This window comes from Photinus pyralis, unplaced genomic scaffold (genome assembly GCF_008802855.1).
Source record: "Photinus pyralis isolate 1611_PpyrPB1 unplaced genomic scaffold, Ppyr1.3 Ppyr1.4_LG3a, whole genome shotgun sequence".
Classification (NCBI taxonomy): domain Eukaryota; kingdom Metazoa; phylum Arthropoda; class Insecta; order Coleoptera; family Lampyridae; genus Photinus; species Photinus pyralis.
The window spans coordinates 9,364,614-9,385,251 of NW_022170509.1; the positions used below are offsets into that span (position 1 = coordinate 9,364,614).

General features: G+C 37.6%; 1 protein-coding gene across 1 annotated transcript in view; it reads left to right on the forward strand.

Annotated features, from left to right (window-relative positions):
* LOC116165687 overlaps nucleotides 1-17,550 on the forward strand; it is a 40,223-nt gene extending 22,673 nt beyond the window's left edge. Inside the window, exons 3-4 of the mRNA XM_031480341.1 lie at nucleotides 16,278-16,363; nucleotides 16,419-17,550. Coding sequence (XP_031336201.1) covers nucleotides 16,278-16,363; nucleotides 16,419-16,885 — 553 coding nt within the window. The 3' untranslated portion in view covers nucleotides 16,886-17,550. The remainder of the gene's footprint in view (nucleotides 1-16,277; nucleotides 16,364-16,418) is intronic.
* The last annotated feature ends 3,088 nt before the right edge of the window (nucleotides 17,551-20,638 follow it).

A 20,638-nucleotide genomic window follows, 5' to 3' on the forward strand; every position in this document is an offset into this window, starting at 1 on the left:
AACAGCTAACTTCCAATTTTAATGTAACTCGCAGGTAATTCGCACTTTGTCACCAAGTTTCGAAACGACACGATCGAAGAAAATAGCAGCGACGTTCTTGTTCGGAATTTTCCACTCAAAATAAAAACTGGTAACACTTTCCTACGACTTGCTTAAATTTTTCAAACAATTTAGCTAACCAAAGACCAAAGAATTTTCGCCAATACGCGGAACAACCACTTTTTGCACTCGTGCTAACGTTTATAAAATTCAACCTCTTCTGCTGTCTAAAATCCCCTTACACACGGTCTTACCAATGCTTATCTCAAATTGCATACCTTTTATTGAAAATACACGAGTTGTTATCGCCATTTATTTCCAGACATACTTTAGTTCCTGTTCGCTATAAGCGGTACTTATGTAAATCTTCCTATCGGTGCCAAAATATAAATTCGAAAAATTACTTACTAAAGCGACTACCCGTTAGAATACAGGGTGAGTTTTTTTTCATTTCATTTTTTTCAAATTACAAAACAAAAAATTTACAATATATTTCTTATGGAAATAATTCCATAGCTTGCATGAAATTATTTGTGATTGAAACCAAAGTCCTTCGTTTATTGTCTCACACAGTTACCGTTAACACCAAATTTTATTTAATGTTGCTGAAATTTAGTATAAAAAATTGAGGCGTAAATGCAATAATGCAATAACACGATTACGACGTCATGTACTTTCCCAATGCGTATTAACGAACGAAATTACTTCGCTATTTATGCCAAGCCAAAACGGAACCAACGAAATTTTCGCTATCGTCGACCCGTCTAACGCAATAACAAATCCAAACTTTCGTTATCTCGACTCCGTCTATACGGAACGAAGCGGGAAAGTTTCCTGCTATCTCGGTAAAAACCCACGCACGTTTATCGAGAATAAACTGTCTCAAGCCTGCTATCCGTATGAAGCGGACATATGCAATTTTACCCATATATAAAAATCGAGACAAATTTAGACAGCCTAGCGGGCTCAGGTTACGAATAGTGCCTATTAGTGCTCACCCTTTTGTAACGGGGTTAGTTACCCTTTGCAAGGGTCGAATTCCTCGCTTGCATAATTTAAAATTGAACCTCTATGGCACTGGCAAAAATTTTACTATAATTAATTTTATTTTATACACGGCTAGTTCAGTAATAAAAATGTTTTTTATTCCCCTTACCTTGCAGAAGTGTCGCCCTTTATCTCCTCTGAAAATCTGAAATTGAAAATCTGATGCTTCAGTTTGATTGAACTCAAATGAATACGCATGTGAACTTAGTTGATTGAATTTATTAAGTAAAACAAAAACCCTTGTTTGGATTCAATGCTTATCAATCAATATAATAAAAAATATGTTTCATGGAAATAATTTTCTCAGGTCGATTCTTTTAGGAATATTAAAATCACTTCAAGCAAAACTACTTATCCTAAAAATAACCGATCACTAATTTATACAAATTAAAACATTTAAAATAACTTACGGTTATTGTCGTGGGCAGTATTCTCTTCTGGTAACAATTGGTGCGATAACGTGGTAGGGATGAGGGGGCAATAAACTGAAATAACAATACTTTAAAAGTCATTTATACAATTTTTAAAATCAAATCTTGACTTATTTGAAACTTACAAGCTACTATTTTAGAATACGTAGGCGATTCCGAAAAATTAATGAAAACTATCATAAAAACTTCTCAGATATCAGAAAAACTGATTTTATTGTCTTTCAAAATATTCTCCTTTTAGCTCCGGTACGCAGTTTTGAAACACAAGGATGGAACCATTTGGGATTAAAAAACGATGACCTGGTAATATTTCTTTAAATTTTTGAAGTCATGCGGGTACGAAAGCGTAGAACGGACAGGGTAGGTCAAATGATAGAGATGTGTCAAAGTTCTGAAAACATTCCCCCAAAGGAGCATTGTGCGTGGTAGCTTCAAAGGTCACTTCGATGGTACAGTTGACTTCGCGACGAATGCAATTCTTAAACGAAAAAAATATCCATATATAATAATAATAATAATAATAATCTCTTCCCTGATAGCGTTGGCTTATTGTGCCCATGTGTGATTTTTTTTTTTTAGGACCCTACATAACTTCACCAGACACAGACACAGACACTGATCGTTACTTGATTTTAATCCGTGCGATTAGTTAACCAGGCTAGACCTGAGTTCTCACAAGAAACACCGACCATAATAATAATGCTGGAAAAACCTTATTGCCTAGATAAACCTTTACAAACGAATTGGTACGTAATCGCTTGCGAAATTAGTTGTGAATAATTGCAATTATGGCAAATTATTTCACAGGAATAATAATACGTACTACTTATTTGAAAGTTGAAGCTCGTCTGCCGAAAATCCCCTACAAAGCTTGGGTTCTTATCGGAAATGCACACGTTGTTATCGCCCTTATTTCTAGACATACTTTTGTTCACGTTCGCTATGAAGCGGTATATGTGGAAATTTCCCTATAAAAATTCAAAACCAAATTTTTGTAACGGCAAAGTGCCCATCCATTACACTACACATTTAAAGCAGGGACCATGGAACATTACACCAGATATGGAATATTCATCAGGAAAGGAAAATTTGGTGACTTTTTTTAACTGCTGAAGTGATCGAGGAATAATAAATAAACATAACTTTAGATTTAACAATCGAAAAACTTTAGGCTCGATAATCCCCTAATACAGGCCCGCGCTTCCGTGGACACTCGGTCTCGAGTACTGTCATTTATCGTTCGCTTGTAATAGACCGAAAACTTAAGGGCTCAGCCAACGAAAAGAGTAAGTAGAAACAAGTCCCGGCTTCACCATTTACCGGGAAACATACAATGGCATACAAAGCCATGGCTCAAAAGAGTGGAGGTCGGGTGACGTTGCGGGAGGTTTCGCGCCGTCGGGTTTAGCTGTAGAGGTGGTGTAGTAGTGAAAAAAAAAATGTATTGTAAAATGTTTGTGGATTGTAAATGAAGAGTTAATTTCCAAAATGTTAATTAAGGAGTAATCTCTATGAGTTCAAATAAAAGAACTGGCAGACGACGATCTCTGACAGTGTAACTTAAAATCCTACAAGCACAATGTAAAATCTAGGGTCCTAACACTATCATCTAGGAGGTCTGAGTCTAGTAGAAGGTGAGTGGTATAATAAACCAGTGTACAAAAATTATAGGGGCGAGCCACTTTGGAGAATGGCCCTGTAAATAAAGAATCTCAAAATTCCGTTTTCCTCCTTTAGGTAATTTCGCTGCAATGAAATAACTAAACGCATATTCATGTTCCATATTCTCTTAAAAGTCATTAAATACGAAAATTAAATCCACAATTACGATTATCGCATTAAAATACTTCTTGATCCAATTAAGTTAATTTGAAAGCATAATTAGTATGAGATTCAGATTATGTAAGATACTAGGAATGTAATTCAGTTATTTGTGATAAGATTCGTGCAGCTAATGACACAAGAAATGACGTGCTTATATAAAGAATGCGATTCGATAGTAAATCTCTCGCAAAGAGCATCGTCTAAGCTAAATATGAGTCCACGTATTGTTATTTTTGGGCCCCCCCGTAGTGCTTATTCAGGGCATTTTGTTTCTTTGGTATGCGCGGAATTCAGATTGCAAATAGCCAAAATCTGTATATGTAGCGAAATTTAATGTACTTAAAATTGAGATTGTTTGCCCAAGATGGACGTTGTGCCTAGTATCTAAACTTGGTCGGTGGCCTTCAGTTTAGTATGTCAAAATAGTGGTAAAATTTCTCTCCAGATTTACCATGGAGATTACAATTGAAACTCCAAAAATGAAGTAATTTTTTTCATACAATGAAACAATCATTCCCATGTTACTGCACAAACGCGCGTTTTTACAGGTGGTCCAAATCAACTTCTTTGTATACAATTCAAATTTTTTTGTTGCTAGAAAAAATTGCATTAGCACACCATTAAAGCTAAAATGATTATAATTCAATTTAAAACAGTTAGGAAACGTTGAATGTATATATCGAGAAGCTTGGATGGACATTTCAGGTTTTAAATGTCTGGAACTGGATTACATATTTTATACCTGCCAGGTTGTAGGATGCAAAAATTAATTATAAATTCTATAGCAGCTTCCGCCATTAGCAATCGAATTTATTGCTGTCAATTAACATAATTTTGCGGGGAACGTGTGATCTGTGCGGGTGACATCTACGGTTTCAATTTTCGGAAATTACAGTTAGAGAGAGATTGAGACTAAAAATGCGAAAATTTGAAATTTATGCTAATTGGCATTTAACGCCTGACCTTATTACTTAATCAAGAAAAAAATTCAGGGATATGTGACCAAAACTTGAATTTTTTTGTCGCCAAATATTGACTTGAAAAGGAAACTTGATAGGCCAGTCAAAATCGACACAAAAAATCGCTAAATTCGCAAAACATGATGTATCTCTAATTTTTTAGTATGTTGTTTGGACCCATTAGAGTAGCGTATACTCAAGTTTGCAACTCTCTAAAAGTTGTGGAAAAAGTGTAGTATACGAAAAACCGCGAAATTTTCGGACTTTTTGCAGTGTTTACGTTATATTTCCTTAACTATGCATTTTTCGACTTTCGTCATTGTATACGTTTTTGAAGAGTATTAAATATGTAACAATTTGCGCCCAACCCGAGCTCTGTAAGTCAATTAGTTACCAAATTACGGCACTTTGAAGATAGTCATTTTTTTCTAAAAAGTGAACATTTGAGTTTTACACCTTCTTTAGATCGAAATTGTGGGTAAACTATTGATCCTACGTGTAGAAATTATTAAATAGAAGTTGTAGATAATTTAATTAGCTTTAAGTTAAGCGTAAAGTGGGGTCTGCAGGCCTCGTAGTTCTCTCTAAATCCCAAAAAAACCGATATAAGGTAAAATCGCATTTATCCAGAAATGTTCCAAAAGCTTTTTATTTTTTTGTTTTTTGGTGTGGTAAAGAAAAATTTGGCATGCAATCATTAAAAAAACGGTGAGGTGTATTTTAATATAAACATAAGTCATAAAAATTGTAGTAGGTATATAATCAATAAATCAAAGATAGATCAAAATCGTCTCCTTTTTTGAATGGCTCTGGGCCGTCACTTTCGCTGCACTCTTTAACAGGCAGGTCCTCTACTATTGGTGGATTGTCGTCGCGGTCCTTTATAGGTAGGGAGTCCAGTATTGCTGGATCGTCAGGGTTGTCTTGAGGCTCGTCATCGTCGCCCTCTTTGATGGTGATAAGATCAGCGTTCTGGCACGTTTCCCCAGCGCAGGTAGCACACATCACAAAGCATTTGAGACCTGCTTTCAGGCAAGTACAGCCACCTCTGCATCCCTTTTGCAAGAAAGGAGCTCTGAGGGGACAAGAAAACAGAAACCGAAAAAAGAAATTCCTGCTCAGAAGTGAAGACTGCAATTTTTCGAAAACTTTTAATGAAGATCAATTAAAATATTTAGAATTCGGTACACACAAAGGTTTTATGTGGAGTCGTGAAACGATTGAAAAAAGCTATGCAACTATATTTTTCTTGTTATGTTAAAGGCTTAAACGATACGCTCACAAAACTTTCCGTATCCAAAAGTATCCGCACAATCCAAGACCGACTGCAAAATACATATACTTTCCAACTGTTGTTCAATTTCAAATTTCGCGGTTCCCAAACTGAGCCAAAATGGCTGCTATTCGCGTTACTTTAGTAATCTAGGGACTTTATGTACAATGATATCATTGCGGCATCTATCTACGACTTACTCAACTTTGATTTGTGCCTTAATTTAAATCTATGAAATTGTTGGATATTTAAAATTGACTCTATGCCGCAAAAAAGTGATTTGACACATTGCTTTTTTATTCCCACACCAAAAAACAAAAGTTAAAAAGTTTGTGGAACATTTCTGGATAAATGTGATTTTACCTTATATCGGTTTTTTGAGATTTAGAGAGAACTACGAGCCCTGCAGACCCCACTTTACGCTTAACTTAAAGATAACTAAATTATCTACAATTTCGATTTTATAATTTCTACACGTAGGATTAATAGTTTAGCCGCAATTTCGATCTAAAGAAGGTGTAAAACTCAAATGTTCACTTTATGGAAAAAAATGACTATCTTCAAAGTGCCCTAATTCGGTAACTAATTGACTTATAGAGCTCGGGTTCGATACCCAATTCTAAATATTTTAATTGATCTTCATTAAAAGTTTTCGAAAAATTGCAGTCTTCACTTCTGAGCAGGTAATTTCTTTTTTCGGTTTCTGTTTTCTTGCCCCCCCAGAGCTCCTTTCTTGCAAATGCAAAAAGGGATGCAGAGGTGGCTGTATTTGCCTGAAAGCAGGTCTCAAATGCTTTGTGATGTGTGCTACCTGCGCTGGGGAAACGTGCCAGAACGCTGCTCTTATCATCATCGAAGAGGGCGACGATGACGAGCCTCAAGACAACCCTGACGATCCAGCAATACTGGACTCCCTACCTATAAAGGACCGCGACGACAATCCACCAATAGTAGAGGACCTGCCTGTTAAAGACTGCAGCGAAAGTGACGGCCCAGAGCCATTCAAAACAAGGAGACGATTTTGATCTATCTTTGAATTATTGGTTATACACCTACTACAATTTTTATGACTTATGTTTATATTAAAATACACCTCACCGTTTTTTTAATGATTGCATGCTAAATTTTTCTTTACCACACCAAAAAACAAAAAAATAATAGTATATTATATACCGCGGGACTGAAGTAGTACTTTTAATCCCGAAGGTAAAGTTTATGGCCCGACCGAAGGGAGGGCCATAATTTACCTGAGGGATTAAGACCACTACTTCAGTCGCAAGGTATATACGATATTTTTCGTACTTCCGAAACTGAAACACTTAATTTGTATGGAGTTAGAGAACGCGTTCTTTCAAAAAATCGCTGCTTAACAAGTTACCATAGGAACGTTGCGTTGGTATGACAATCCCTATGCCATGGTAACAAAAATAATTTGGAAACTGTCATTGCTAGTGTCATAATTTTGGTGGTGGGTTACAGAGGTGCATTTGATATTGATAAAAAGCGGCTAAAGTAGGTAAAGAATTGATACCACCGAAATCCAAAAAACTATATGAGCAGCAGTACGATGCGTTTAAGAAGTAGTGCCGCATACAAAATGTGGAACAACCTACTGAAATTGCCTTGTTAGTAATTACATCCTTCCGGGATTTTCGTCTAAATTTAATCCCGGCGGGACAAAAAGTGACACTTCAGTACTTGTCATGATGGAGTGAAGTTGTTACTTTAGTCCCGGAAGTACGAAAAAAGCTTTTGGAACATTTCTGGATAAATGCGATTTTACCTTATATCGGTTTTTTTGGGATTTAGAGAGAACTACGAGGCCTGCAGACCCCACTTTACGCTTAACTTAAAGCTAATTAAATTATCTACAACTTCTATTTAATAATTTCTACACGTAGGATCAATAGTTTACCCACAATTTCGATCTAAAGAAGGTGTAAAACTCAAATGTTCACTTTTTAGAAAAAAATGACTATCTTCAAAGTGCCGTAATTTGGTAACTAACTAATTGACTTACAGAGCTCGGGTTGGGCGCAAATTGTTACATATTTAATACTCTTCAAAAACGTATACAATGACGAAAGTCGAAAAATGCATAGTTAAGGAAATATAACGCAAACACTGCAACAAGTCCGAAAATTTCGCGGCTTTTCGTATACTACACTTTTTCCACAACTTTTAGAGAGTTGCAAACTTGAGTATACACTACTCTAATGGGTCCAAACAACATACTAAAAAATCAGAGATACATCATGTTTTGTTGATTTATTGTCGATTTTGACTGGCCTATGACGCCTACTTGCTTATATGCTAATCGCTAATACGAGTCGTTAATTTACAAGTAATATATTGTCGCGTGTGCGAGGAATGATGGCATTTTTCTTAAATGTGACACCCCTAATGTTATTATTAATGCCAGTCTGGCTATTTATGGGGCAGTTGTGCTCTTAATTATTAATTGCTACTGTTGATATTACGTATAGTTGAATTACCTTATTTGTCTTTGATTCCACACAGACAGCACTGTCAGCATTGCACTTCCTATGTTTGTAGTAGGTCAACCTGTGAATTAACAATAATTGTTTTCCTCTAAGTGTCGTCCGCAAAAATTCACCTCCGGAATATTCCCCCCCGAAAAATTTGCTGTCACTATACCTGGGCCTAGTTTCCTTAGGGAAAAGTATCCCGAAACAATTTTTGTGAGCGGATGTATAGGGGTGCATTTTACTGGGGAGGTGCCGAATATTCTGTGGTGCCTAATCTTGAAGGACAAATCGAAATACTAGAGCAAGTAGCATCGCAAGTAGCAGCCCTGATGAAATATAAAAGTTGCTGAAAATACATTTTCTGCTTCCTATATGCACTCAATTACGAATTGCGATAATTGCGAAATGTTGCGACAATCATTATCATGGATATTAAAAGATGTCCTACAGGCTACAACCAGTTATATATAGCATATCCATTTGGTTCTCTACTCCATTAGAATTGGAGTTCACTTTCGGAAATGTGTACACCTACTTCGACGTACCTACTATTTTGGCAATAATTCTAATATTTCTTTAGGTAATTGTGAAGTGTTTGGGTAATTTGAAGTAGGTAACCTAGCAATTTCCAGTTTTTTCCAGTCCTTTTTTTAAGCCCCACGGTTGAGCGAAATTTGTAACTGTTTTTTTTACAATACAGGGGTCGAAAACTCTTAATGGTGTTCATTAAAATTAATTTTCCACTGCAATGATTAATTTTTTAAGAATATTGTTGCGAATATTCTAGAAATGTCGGTACACATCGAGGCGCCATAGAAGAATAGTCATCGGCCATAAGAAACGAGAGCGGATGTGATGCATTCTTTCCGGGAAATATGACGGGTTTATTCGAGAACGGTCTAGAATATTGGGGAGAATTTTGAAGCGTTCGAGAACTTTCGGGAAAAATGGGCGTTTTCTATATAAGCAAATCGAATTGTGTATTAAGTATTAAGTTCCGGCTCCAGTTATAATATAAATTGTGAGTGATAAATAATAATTATGTATTGTCATAAATTAATCCAAACAATTCGTACCTTTTCGATCAGACTTCTCAATCAAAAGTTATAGACTAGAAACCAATTTCGAAAGAAATTTCCATGGGCTATAACTTTTGAACTAGTAGCCCAATCTTGGAACTGTTTGAAATTATGAATTCTACAGGCCACATTCTATAAAAAAAAAATTTTCCGGGTCGACCTGAGACAATTTTTTTTTCGGGCCTCAAAAAAAGGCAGTGTATAACCTTCCTTTTTTTACCAAAAATCGACTGCACAAAAATTTCTCGGGAAAACACTTTTTCTTATTAATTTTGGTGCGTAGAATCCAAAACGATTCGTACTTTTTCGATCAGACTTCTCAATAAAGAGTTATAGACTAGAAACCAATTTCGAAAGAAAATTCAAAGGGCTGTAACTTTTGAACCAGTAGCCCAATCTTGGAACTGTTTGAAATTATTAATTCTACAGGCCACATTCTATAAAAAAAAAACGGGTCGATCTGAGACAATTTTTTTTTCGGGCCTCAAAAAAAGGCAGTGTATAACCTTCCTTTTTTACCAAAAATGGACTGCACCAAAATTTCTCGGGAAAACACTTTTTCTTATTAATTTTGGTGCGTAGAATCCATTCAAAGTTCCATCAAAAGTTATAGACTAAAACCAATTTCGAAAGAAAATTCAAAGGGCTGTAACTTTTGAACTAGTAGCCCAATCTTGGAACTGTTTGAAATTATGGATTCTACAGGCCACATTCTATAAGAAGGGTCGATCTGAGACAATTTTTTTTAGTGTGTAGTAATGGGAAGTTGGTTGTTCGAGGAGAACCGTAAAGCAATTAGCGTGAAGCGGCCAGAGTTGGTCACTTGTAAAGTGTAAATTACCGTAGGGTGGTTTTATTTTTTGTAAAATGCGCGTTGAACCGTGAGCGAAGTTGTTTCAAGCACCTGTCAAACCTACAAACTTAAAATCGCAGGTGAATCAAATCAAAATCAAAATTTGCGTGAAAATATTGTGCGAAAACGGACAAAGGAATTAAAGTTTTCACAAAGGATACTTCACTGCTTAGAAACTACTACCATAAATACGAACAATAGCGGAAGTTGTAATGGGCTAATTACATTTACAAGGGTTAAACCCCTCTTGTAGAAAATGAATTTAATTTTTTACGGCACTAATAAAAATGTTACTGTAACAATTGATCTTTTGCAAAAAATTAACTAATACCACGGCTAACTCAGTAATCAATAACCTTTACATATTCATACCTTATGGAACGTTGCTTCTTTATGTCGTCTTATAATCTAAAACCCAAAAACCTAGTTTGATCACTCTCAAATAAATACTCAACAGCAAAGGGAAACTTGAATTAATTGTCTTGAACCTTTTTACCGGTAGCCGTTTTGTTCATATAAACAAATTACATGCACAACTTTGATTAATACATTAGGTTTTTACGTAACTTGCCACTACAAATCTGGTGCAACGGAATGTTTTGCAGTCGGCGTTGTGGTCACGTTCGGCTTAGTGTCCCTTCTACACTTGTTGGCGATGTGGGGCGGTCGGCGTAGTGTCCCTAGTCGGCGATATGGACCACCAAAAAATCGTATCGGTGTTGTGGGCATTCGGCGAAGTGTCCTGGCCCTGTCCATTTCACGAAAAAAATCTTTAAAGTCTAAAGCAACCACCTGTTACAAAGTGTGAATTTTGAGACCCTGGAAACTTGAAAAATGGACTTTGTGTTGGTCTTCGTCAAAGCGGCAGATTGTGCGCATATTTTTATACGACCTTGACATTTACCGTCGAATTACGTAATTTCGAGGGACCATGTTTGAACTTAAAATCAAAGGTGCCATTCATTATGCCAGACCTAGGATTTTGTATCGACAAACTTTTGCGCTTTTCAATCAGCTCGTGGATCAATCAGTATTTCGAGTTTGGAGGTAACATTGTATTCAAAAGAGTACCGATTCCTTTATGTGTGTGGGAAATTTAGATTTTTATTAGATAAACAGTAAGGGAGAACTCTTAACAACTACCCGTTACGGTGGACACGTGATTTCTACACTATTCTTTGGTTAGGACTTTTCCTTCGCATTTTGTATAGCCTTGCCCATACATTATTCCAGAAAACACTAGGGCGAGCTCGTAAACTGTAATTTTTCAAGATCCGCAAAAGTACTTGATCTGTAGAAATTACAACCTTTTTGCAATATTGGTAGATTTTGGAAGCATAAACTCTGATCCATGATAATTAGTAATTTTAATGGATTTTTGAAACTATATTCAAATGAATGGATCCCTTCGGACTTTGTTAAAGCCCTTCGCCGATGTTTATATATATTGATGTGAATTCGTTGCAATAGCATCAACGGAAAACACCTGATATTTTTGAATTTTATTAGAACGGAAAATGGAATGTCAACGACGCAAAAAAAAATTAATTTATGCGGGCGGATCGCGGTGAACCTTGCCGTGTCAATGGAAGAAGTCATTGTGCTTCTGCTCCGAAAACAAAATTAAGAGAACTAGTTTCTTTCTTTTGCACATCCATAATACTAAGGACACGTTTGGTTTTATTTTTGGATGTGACTTACGTGGACTCCAAATGCCCTTACGACAGTCCCGGATTGGTCTATTATCTTGTGAATATGAATAATCATTTTAATATGTCATGGTTAGCATCATCAAAGAAGATCCTTGATCTGCATTACTGTTGAAAGATTTCCATGAATTTTTTTTGCCGTGTGGTGAAGATAAATAGTTGAAGAATGTGCTGGAGCAGTGTGCGAAATTTTACAGATTTAATTTATTATCTTAGCAACAAACTTTTTATGACTAACGCGTCGTAAGTTTTTTTATGGAAGTATGTGATCATAGGTTCTGTCTTATAAATGACCGAAACTGAATGATTAAATATTTGCTTAGATGTAGGTAAGTTGAGTTAATCAACAGTCACTTTAAATTAATGGTCAATATCTTAGAAAAAACTATGGGCGCGCGTAATTTATGCAGAACTCTCGCCACTTCTTCGTCCTTGACCCCAGAAAATCATGACATTTAGTGGCTTTTTGTGAATTTCGCTTCCCTAAATTGCCGCTTCCCGACCCCAATTTAGTGATCCATTCGCATACAAAGTTTTTACTTTCCCATTATTATTTATCACCATCCTACAATTCATACTTAAGGTAATTAACACGTACACTACAGCGCGTAATGCAAGTAATTATCTTATTGTGAAGACTATTCGATTGAATAAACAATTTAAATGATGCGTGGTTCAATAGCCGTTTTTGTAGTTGAACGCGGAAATAGTAAAGAGCTAATTGGTGCATGTAATGCACAACACATGTTATGCTAATTTCGTGTAAACCTCGTCATTACGCAATTCCGTATTTAAGAATCTAATAAATTCTGTGGATGGTTTTAGAAACAGACCCTAACATTTTAAGGAATCAGTTTCGTAATTTGGCGAATTTGGATCTCCCGAGCCTCGAATTTAGTTCCCAAAAGATATTGCTTTGTAAATAAAGATTCGAGACGACTATAGTTCCAATTGAAATTGTGGGAAATCACCGATTTCTTCAAACCACGAATTGCGTAGCGAGAGATGAGGACAGATGATAAACCCCAGTAACGGGAGTCCGTTACGGAATAAAATTTTTTCGATTTTTTAGGAGTAGGGCGTAAGTTACGTATTTGCGTGTGAAAAGTTATGAGCGCCGCCGTAAGCAAAATTAATGGGTTGTACGTGACGGTCCCGCTGAATCAGATCCGTTTCCTTATTACGCAGCCTGGGAACTGCCAACTCTGTGGAAATTTTCAACTAGGCCAGTCGAGGTTTGTGACAAATGGGTTTTCTGAAGACATGGTTGGTTAAAGGAGACGAGTTTTATTGGTAGAACCGATTAGAAGCCACTTTTAGGGCGTAGTTTTGGAAAAAGAATATGGCCGGTAGTGCTTCCGTGGAAGGTAGCCACGAAAGCGCTAGTTTTTTGAAACGCGGCCATAGAGTAGAAATTACGCATGAAACTGCATGAAAAGCAACATTCAATTCCGCTAGACCACATAAGCAAACTAGGATTTATGAACGGCTACAGTGACGCACTTTACGCACTTGTTCGTCTTCGCAACGATATCCTCTATTTCAGCCACGAAATTTTAATGTTTTGCATTTAGAACTTCTGCTGTTGTTCGTATTTACCGTAATAGTTTCTAAGTCGTAAATTATCCCTTGTAACTACAGCCACCGAAACTTAAATTTCGGCCGCATTTGTTTTACACGTAATCAACTTTGCTGAAATAAAAGCACAGTTTTTTTATTCCTAAAAAATGCACTAAAAAGTAGCGTGGGAACGAATTCGCGTTGAGCCGCGAGCGCGGATATGTCAGCCTGAAGTTACATTCGCTTTTTTTAAGGGAATTCGCTTTTGGGGTAGTGCCAACCTAAACGGGAAAACAAAAAAAAAACTAGGATCGGGCTGAACTTACATTCGTTTTTTTTGTTTGTTTTTTAAATCAACGGCCTTCGAAAGTGATGGCACCGGGACCAATTCTCATCCCCTTTTTGGAAAATAGCCCTAAACCCCGACAAATTCGTCCCCGAAGTTGACAAATTGCGCAAGTGTGTGAGTGAGTGAGTTTTGCACGCGGAGGATATGGGCGCCGTGGAGGCCCAAGGGCGCACCTAAAACCCCCTACCTGTCGTTTTTCGAAAAGTGACCCACAGTTCGAGAAATTCCATTTTGTTTGGTCAATGGCGCGGTATACGAATAATGCAAGTTGCAATTCAAAATTGATTTATTATATTAAAATTGAGTGAGTTGTGCACGCGGAGGATAAGGGCGCCGTGGAGACCCAAGGGCCCACCTAAAACCCCCTACCTATCGTTTTTCGAAAAGTGCCCCACAGTTCAAGAAATTACAAATTTTAATAAATCAATTTGTATGTAACGAATGTAAACTTCAGGCTGGTGCCTATACCTTAAAGGTGTGCCAGCGAGTCATCATATTTCGCTGTCTTAAGCCCCCCCCCCCCCCCGGTGAATTATTTCCTGAGATGCTGTTTTTTAAAAGTAAAACGTGCATAACTTGGGACAACCAACTGGTCTCAGATTTTACATACGCATGCCTTTAATGGTGCCAAGTAAAATTATTGAACATGGGGGGATGGGGCTGGGGGTGACCACACGTTCTACCCTTCACGATACTCTAATGAAAAGTCTCACCGAAATGAATTGGTTTGTACAAAGTGTAACTTTCCTATCTGACTGACTCCTTTTCGAGATCAGTAGGGGGTAGAAATTAATTTTATTTTAGTGGTAATATAATTATAGGTCTCAACAAAAAGAACTGTTTTCTACCAACTAGATTGGATATAAATAATTCCTTATATCGCAAGAACATATTGTCGGAAGAGGGTACTCACAAAGGGCGATTGGGACGTCTAGAAGAACAGATATATCTATTGGTGATGTTAAAACTTTAAGGGCGAATATCTCGAAAACGGTTTATTCGAAGGCAAAATGAATTGTCTGGGCGTAACATATCTATTGGTGAAGTCGAAGCGGCTTGATTCTTCTTGCATTATATAGCGTAGATTTTGCATCTGCCAGGCAACCTTTAAAGGTTTATGTGTAAAGATCCTCCCCCCCCCCCCCCCATCAATCATCTACCTAAAAAGAAAACATCTATAAATATAGCATGCTACTACCTTATAACGCAACCATTTACTAAGCTATTTCGGTTTAAAAAACGCGCTTTATCTGTTATCTGTTAAATACGGTGATTCAACGGTAACAATCAATGTCATTAAAAAATTTGCGCACAAATCGATCACCGCAGACGAACGACGAATAGTTCATTCGCCTAATATTACGATGCTTTATTTCCGCACTATTGTTCGCATTTATCGTAATAGGTTAACATTTCCACTATTGCTCGTATTTTACGGTGATAGTTTCTAAACTGGAAAATGTTTTTTTTATTGTTTTTATTTTATAGTGGGCGGAGTGTTAGCTAATTGGCTATTCTTCCCACTCAATCACTATACACCGAGGCGCGTGGCGCAGTGGTTGCGCTCACCGATGCTATTCGGGAGGTCGTGGGTTCGAATCCCGCTCTGTCTGGGGTTTTGTCAGGGGGTTTTCTTCAGACATACGTAGATTCGCATAATGCTAGCATTATGTTGAAATCTACGAGGCGAATGCTGGAGCAGTACTCTCCCCCTCAGCACCCTAACTTTACCCATCCCTAACTTTACCCATCCTTACAATCCCGTTCTCTGGCTGAAGAGGGCCAGGAAGCCCTGAGCAGCACGCCTCCGGTATCCCTGTAGTCAGGGGTGCCGGAGGAATGAAACACGTTGGCCTTTTTCCTTTTTCCCACTATACAATCACATACAGCCATGCCTTACTTGGGATTCGAACCCAGGACCATTGTAGTCAAAGTCTCTTTTAAGCAAGTTTTTCGTGTTTGAGAGGATTTGAGGACCTTTAATTTGCTTTCAGACTGTTTTCAGTTAATCTTCAGCGCTTTTAAGAGCAATATGATATAAACGAGAATATTATTATTGTCATGTCTTTCATATAGACACTATTTCGCTAAATTGAAAAGCAGCTGTGCTAAAGTGCAATCAAAATTTAATCGTTATGTTCCGGTTTGACTGTAAATAAACTGTTATGAGCAATACTGGAGCAAAAGACGCAACTGTGTTGAAGAGGACAATGTTCCTTTTTTCAAATTTTTAAACGCATGGACAAGCCCAATTTTTAAAATGACCTCTAGTTCTCTTTTCTGCATTTTTTGTAATACCACCGAACGACAAAGTTTGAATGCGCCTGAAATAGTCTGGCAAAACCTACGCGCTAGAACCTAAAAATAGTTCGCTACAATGCAGAACATTGATAAATACAATAAAGCAAAACGAGTTTTATAGGTCCTGTTGATTAGTCGCCTCTTACGACACGCAGTGTCTCTGCGATAGGGGTATTCTACCGCCCGCCCCTACACAGGGATTTTAGATACAAGAAGTCATCAAAATGAGTGGAAAAAATTTAAATGCACGTTTCCCGTGAGAAATATTAGGGAGCCACTAATTACTAATTACTCTCCATCAATTTGTATACTTAATGTAGAAGTAGATTGAAAAACATATTCTAACTACTAATTTTTGTTTCAGGACAAATAAATATTTACAAAAGTCCTCTATTAGTAGGATATGTGCAGTAGGAGGATTCTTCATATCGATACCAGTATTTTTAACCGGTACAGTGCATCTGTCTAATCCATTGTATAAGTAATTAACTGTTTGATTTTATAGGTATAATACTGTACACGTTCATTCAGTTCCATTCGACACCTGCAATAGTCACAAGTGTGTTCATTGGACTCGGTATTATATTCTGCGGTTGTGCGATGGTGCACAACGTTTTTATTTGGCAACGTGAGAAAACGAACGCCGTTAAAGAACTGGCGCTGCAACAACACGAACAGTCCACAATTCAACATAGTTCCTTCCACAACATTACCGCTCCGTTAAATCAATCACACATGAGCAATTACAACCACAACTTTCTTCAATCACCGGCGCAGGTTCACAGTAATGGCCCATATTTAGTGAGGCCGTCTACGACGACGCCACCTACCGGAGAAAATCTAAACCTAACAAAAATGTCACATCCTCGGGAAGCGAGCGGTAGCGTTAGTCCGGGAATGCCAAACACGGCGCTTGACATGAGTAGTGTGGCAACAACAAACTCTCCGCATGAACTCTCGACGCTAGTGTGAAGAAAGTTTATTTGTACATAGACTTGTATAAAAAATTGCACTTCGTGCATTCCAGTATGTGTTATAATACAATACACAGCTATTTGTTGAAACTGGTGACCTGATACGTCTCTATCCTACATTAGGAAATATATATATGGAAATGAAAAAGACTTGTAATACTTAAATAAGCAGACATATAGGACTGTTTAATGTTCAAAAATTTGTCTCATATATTTATACTTAAATTAATAGTACAAATTGAATGGTTTCATACTACTACTTAAGTGGTTAATGGTTCTGCACCATACTGTATTAAAAAATGATGCCAAATTGTTATGTCTCTTGTTAAAGTATCAATTCAGTCATTGTTCTTGTCATTTTTGTAATTTTAATTGCACAAATAATTTTATACTGACTGTACATAATCGTGTAAGTAATATTTAACATTTATTACTTAAAATGGCAAGAGGGTATATAAGAACTACGTAAGGCTTTACTTTCCAGCGGTTGTTTCCAATTGCTGAGAAATTTCAAAGAATGATTAGTACAAAAATCAATTACCTATTTATAGGTTAATTAATATAATAAGGTGTGTACTTAATTTACTTTAAAAAAACAATTTACTATGCTGATATTTATGAAAAACTTGCCTATATTCTAAAATATAATTTTATATTATGTTACACATTTAGTCTCTGTCTTGACCTACCTCCTTTTAGTCTATGCCCATCTACTACATGCAGTGGTAGATATCATTCAAACACCAAGTTGGTATATTTTCGCATCATGAACAGGTTGAAGTTAACCACTGGTTCTGAATTCATCCTAGCAAAACTGATTTGCATTGTACCATTGCCCCTTTTGGGAAATTCGATTTTGGAAAATCATGGCTAACTTCACAAGAGCACCAGCAAGATGTCATATAAACCCTGAAACGATTAATGTATCTTCTTTGGAATTCAACATACCAAAACTCATTCTATCTCTGTCACTTTTAAAAAACATTTTGCCTCTTGCCGTTTTAAAAAAATCAGATTTCGAAAAATTACATCAACTTCATGGGAGCACCTTTTTAATGTACCTACCTTTGCCGAGAAATTCAATTCCAGAAAATTGAGAAATTAACGTACCTTCTTCAGAATTCAATGTGCCAAAACTGATTTTCATTCTACCTGCCCGTGTGGTTTTGAAAAAATCCTGTTGAGAAGAATCGGGTCATTCATAAAACGTAAGGACCTCCTCAGGTTTGCGGTCAGCCCTTTAAAAGAACGGCATTGTACAGGGTGAAAAAAGGTTAGTCGTGTCTTGGAACAACCTAGGTTTGCTCTATGTTGGAAGCCTCGCTTTCCGAAAAAAGATTTCTTGTTTAACGTTGGGGGGTATAGAACAACCAAAGTCAAGGTCAAAGGGGACAGCTCCAACTCAGGGCCCTTTCAACTTGCTGTAAAGCAGACAAGCGATGCCTCATACAAGAACCTTGGGTTTGCAAGGATGCGTAAGAATTCTAGGTTAGGTGGAGGAGTCTCTTTATTATAAGAGGGAGCCCATTTAAACCCTAAGACTTGCATTTATGTCAATAGACGAATCAAGTCTCTGTTTCAGTGATGGTAGAGGACGGAGCAGGCACTTGGGAGAAGAGGATCCACCGACCTGGCGGAATTGATTGATCGAGTACTGTGGAGTACTGTCGAAAGCTTTGAATATAGACTGAAAGCACTGGCGTAACTTCATTTTAAGGGCCCGTTCTCAAAAATATTTGGGGGCCCTTTCCTGTTTATTTATCTGTTCCCCTTACGCTTAATATAACCGCTTGGATTTCTAATGACAACCATCTTAAAAATATATAAATGAAAGTTTACTAGAAATACACCACAGAAGATTCGGATTCTTTAATAAAGATATCACCCTCATATCGATCTTCCGACGTTGCTCAACTCTGAACTTATTTCTTCGTTGTTCAACGTTTGTTTTTTGCTTTTCTCTTGGAGGTTTCACTATGGTATTTTCGTCCATTCTGAGATGTCTGCTTTCAAAATTTCAAACAACAAGTACAGGTGGCGTATCTACAGACGCCGCTGGAGATACATTTAAACTCATTTAGTTATTAAGTTTGATTAGCAATTTCTATTCTTTGTGTATGAATCCGCCTTTTTTGAATGACGGTAACTATTTCGTCCGTGCAGATGTAAATGCAACTACCTACTTAGTCGCATTCATCTCGAAATACAAGTTCAGTTTAAGGTTACCGTATCCAGGACCTTCAGATATCTTCTGGACTGCAGAAAGTCCCGCTAATTAACAAAGTGTTTCATGTAGGTACTTTATGTACGTAAGAGACTTCGGAATTTTATTTTTCACAAATAGAAAACGAGTGGAGTTGCTTTTAAATCTCTTTAAGCTGGCTACTTTTGAGCATATCAAATTTCGTATTAAATTAAGGTCAGATTTAAATGATATGATATGATGATTTAAATTCAATAGTTATACTTCCTCGGATTGTTAATTTTTGTATATTGTAGATAATGGTCCGAATTTTTCACCTATATACCTATTTACCGCCTGTGAACAATTTTATCTGTTCCTTTAGTAACGCAAACTATGTAAATAATTAACACAAGCGTAACATCGAAGGAGTTCGGGAAATTTTCAATTTTTTTCAGTATTTTTTATATAAGAATTACATTTTTTGTACATTTTTGCCGGGACCCCTTTTAAGTCGGGGCCCGTCCTCATTGCGTACCTTTGAGGAATTGTAGTTACACCACTGGTCGAAAGGGGTGGGACGCACATCGTGTTGCTTGGAGCAGCACGGACACGAACTCGAGGGGCGACCACCTATTGGAATACCTGCAAATAATTGATTTGAATGTTTTAAATCAGGGAGTGGCTTCCACCTTCGTCACAAAGCGGAGGTAATCATGTCAGATCACAAGTTGGAGGGTCTTTGATCTGATGAGCTTTCGGACCACATGCATTATTATTTTCCAACTAAACCTAACATCCCACTGATGCGGGCCCTGTAGTTTTCTGAATTCCAGATCCTTTGCTTTATCAGAAAGCAGGGCAGGTGGAAGAGGCGGCCGCATTAGTAAGTGACGCCCTATTAAGACAACTGTCAACCGCACATCTTTCGGTCTTGGTGGAACTCGGGCCCTGAAAAGGTTCGGTAGGAGGTGCGCAGGCTGTTTAATAGGGTAATGACAACTATAAGCTGCCCGCGGACTGGGCGTTCAGGGCAGGTATAAGGACCTTATTCGAAGATGTCAACGAGGATCATGGGGGACTTTCTATGGGAACATATACGGTCTTCTGGAAGTCAAAAACTTCATAAGATCATTATGACAGACCCGGGGTAGAAAGTGTGGCTCTCACATATCTCGGGGAAACACTGCACTTTACAGGTTCTGGCGACGACTTAACTTCGGACCCACCCGGGTCGGTGCAAGGTCGATCGTCTGGAAAGTAGCTGCCCGCGTGGTTACCGAGGGATCTCTCAGTAAGACGGCGGAACAGTCCCGTATTCTAAAAATTAATAAATATCTCCCGGAATTAAACCACTACGCCCCGCTTTTCATTTTTGTAGCATTGTTGCCCAAATCCACGTAAACGAGGCAACGCCAACAAAGCGAAACGAAGCAAAGCCTTCTTACGCCCACGCGTATTTTAGCTCGATTAGCGCTCCTATTCCATCCAATCGAAGTTCGTGCCCTGTCACGTCGCGTTTGCACAGTGCATTCAAAGCGTTAATAGTGACTGACGACTGACCTGCAT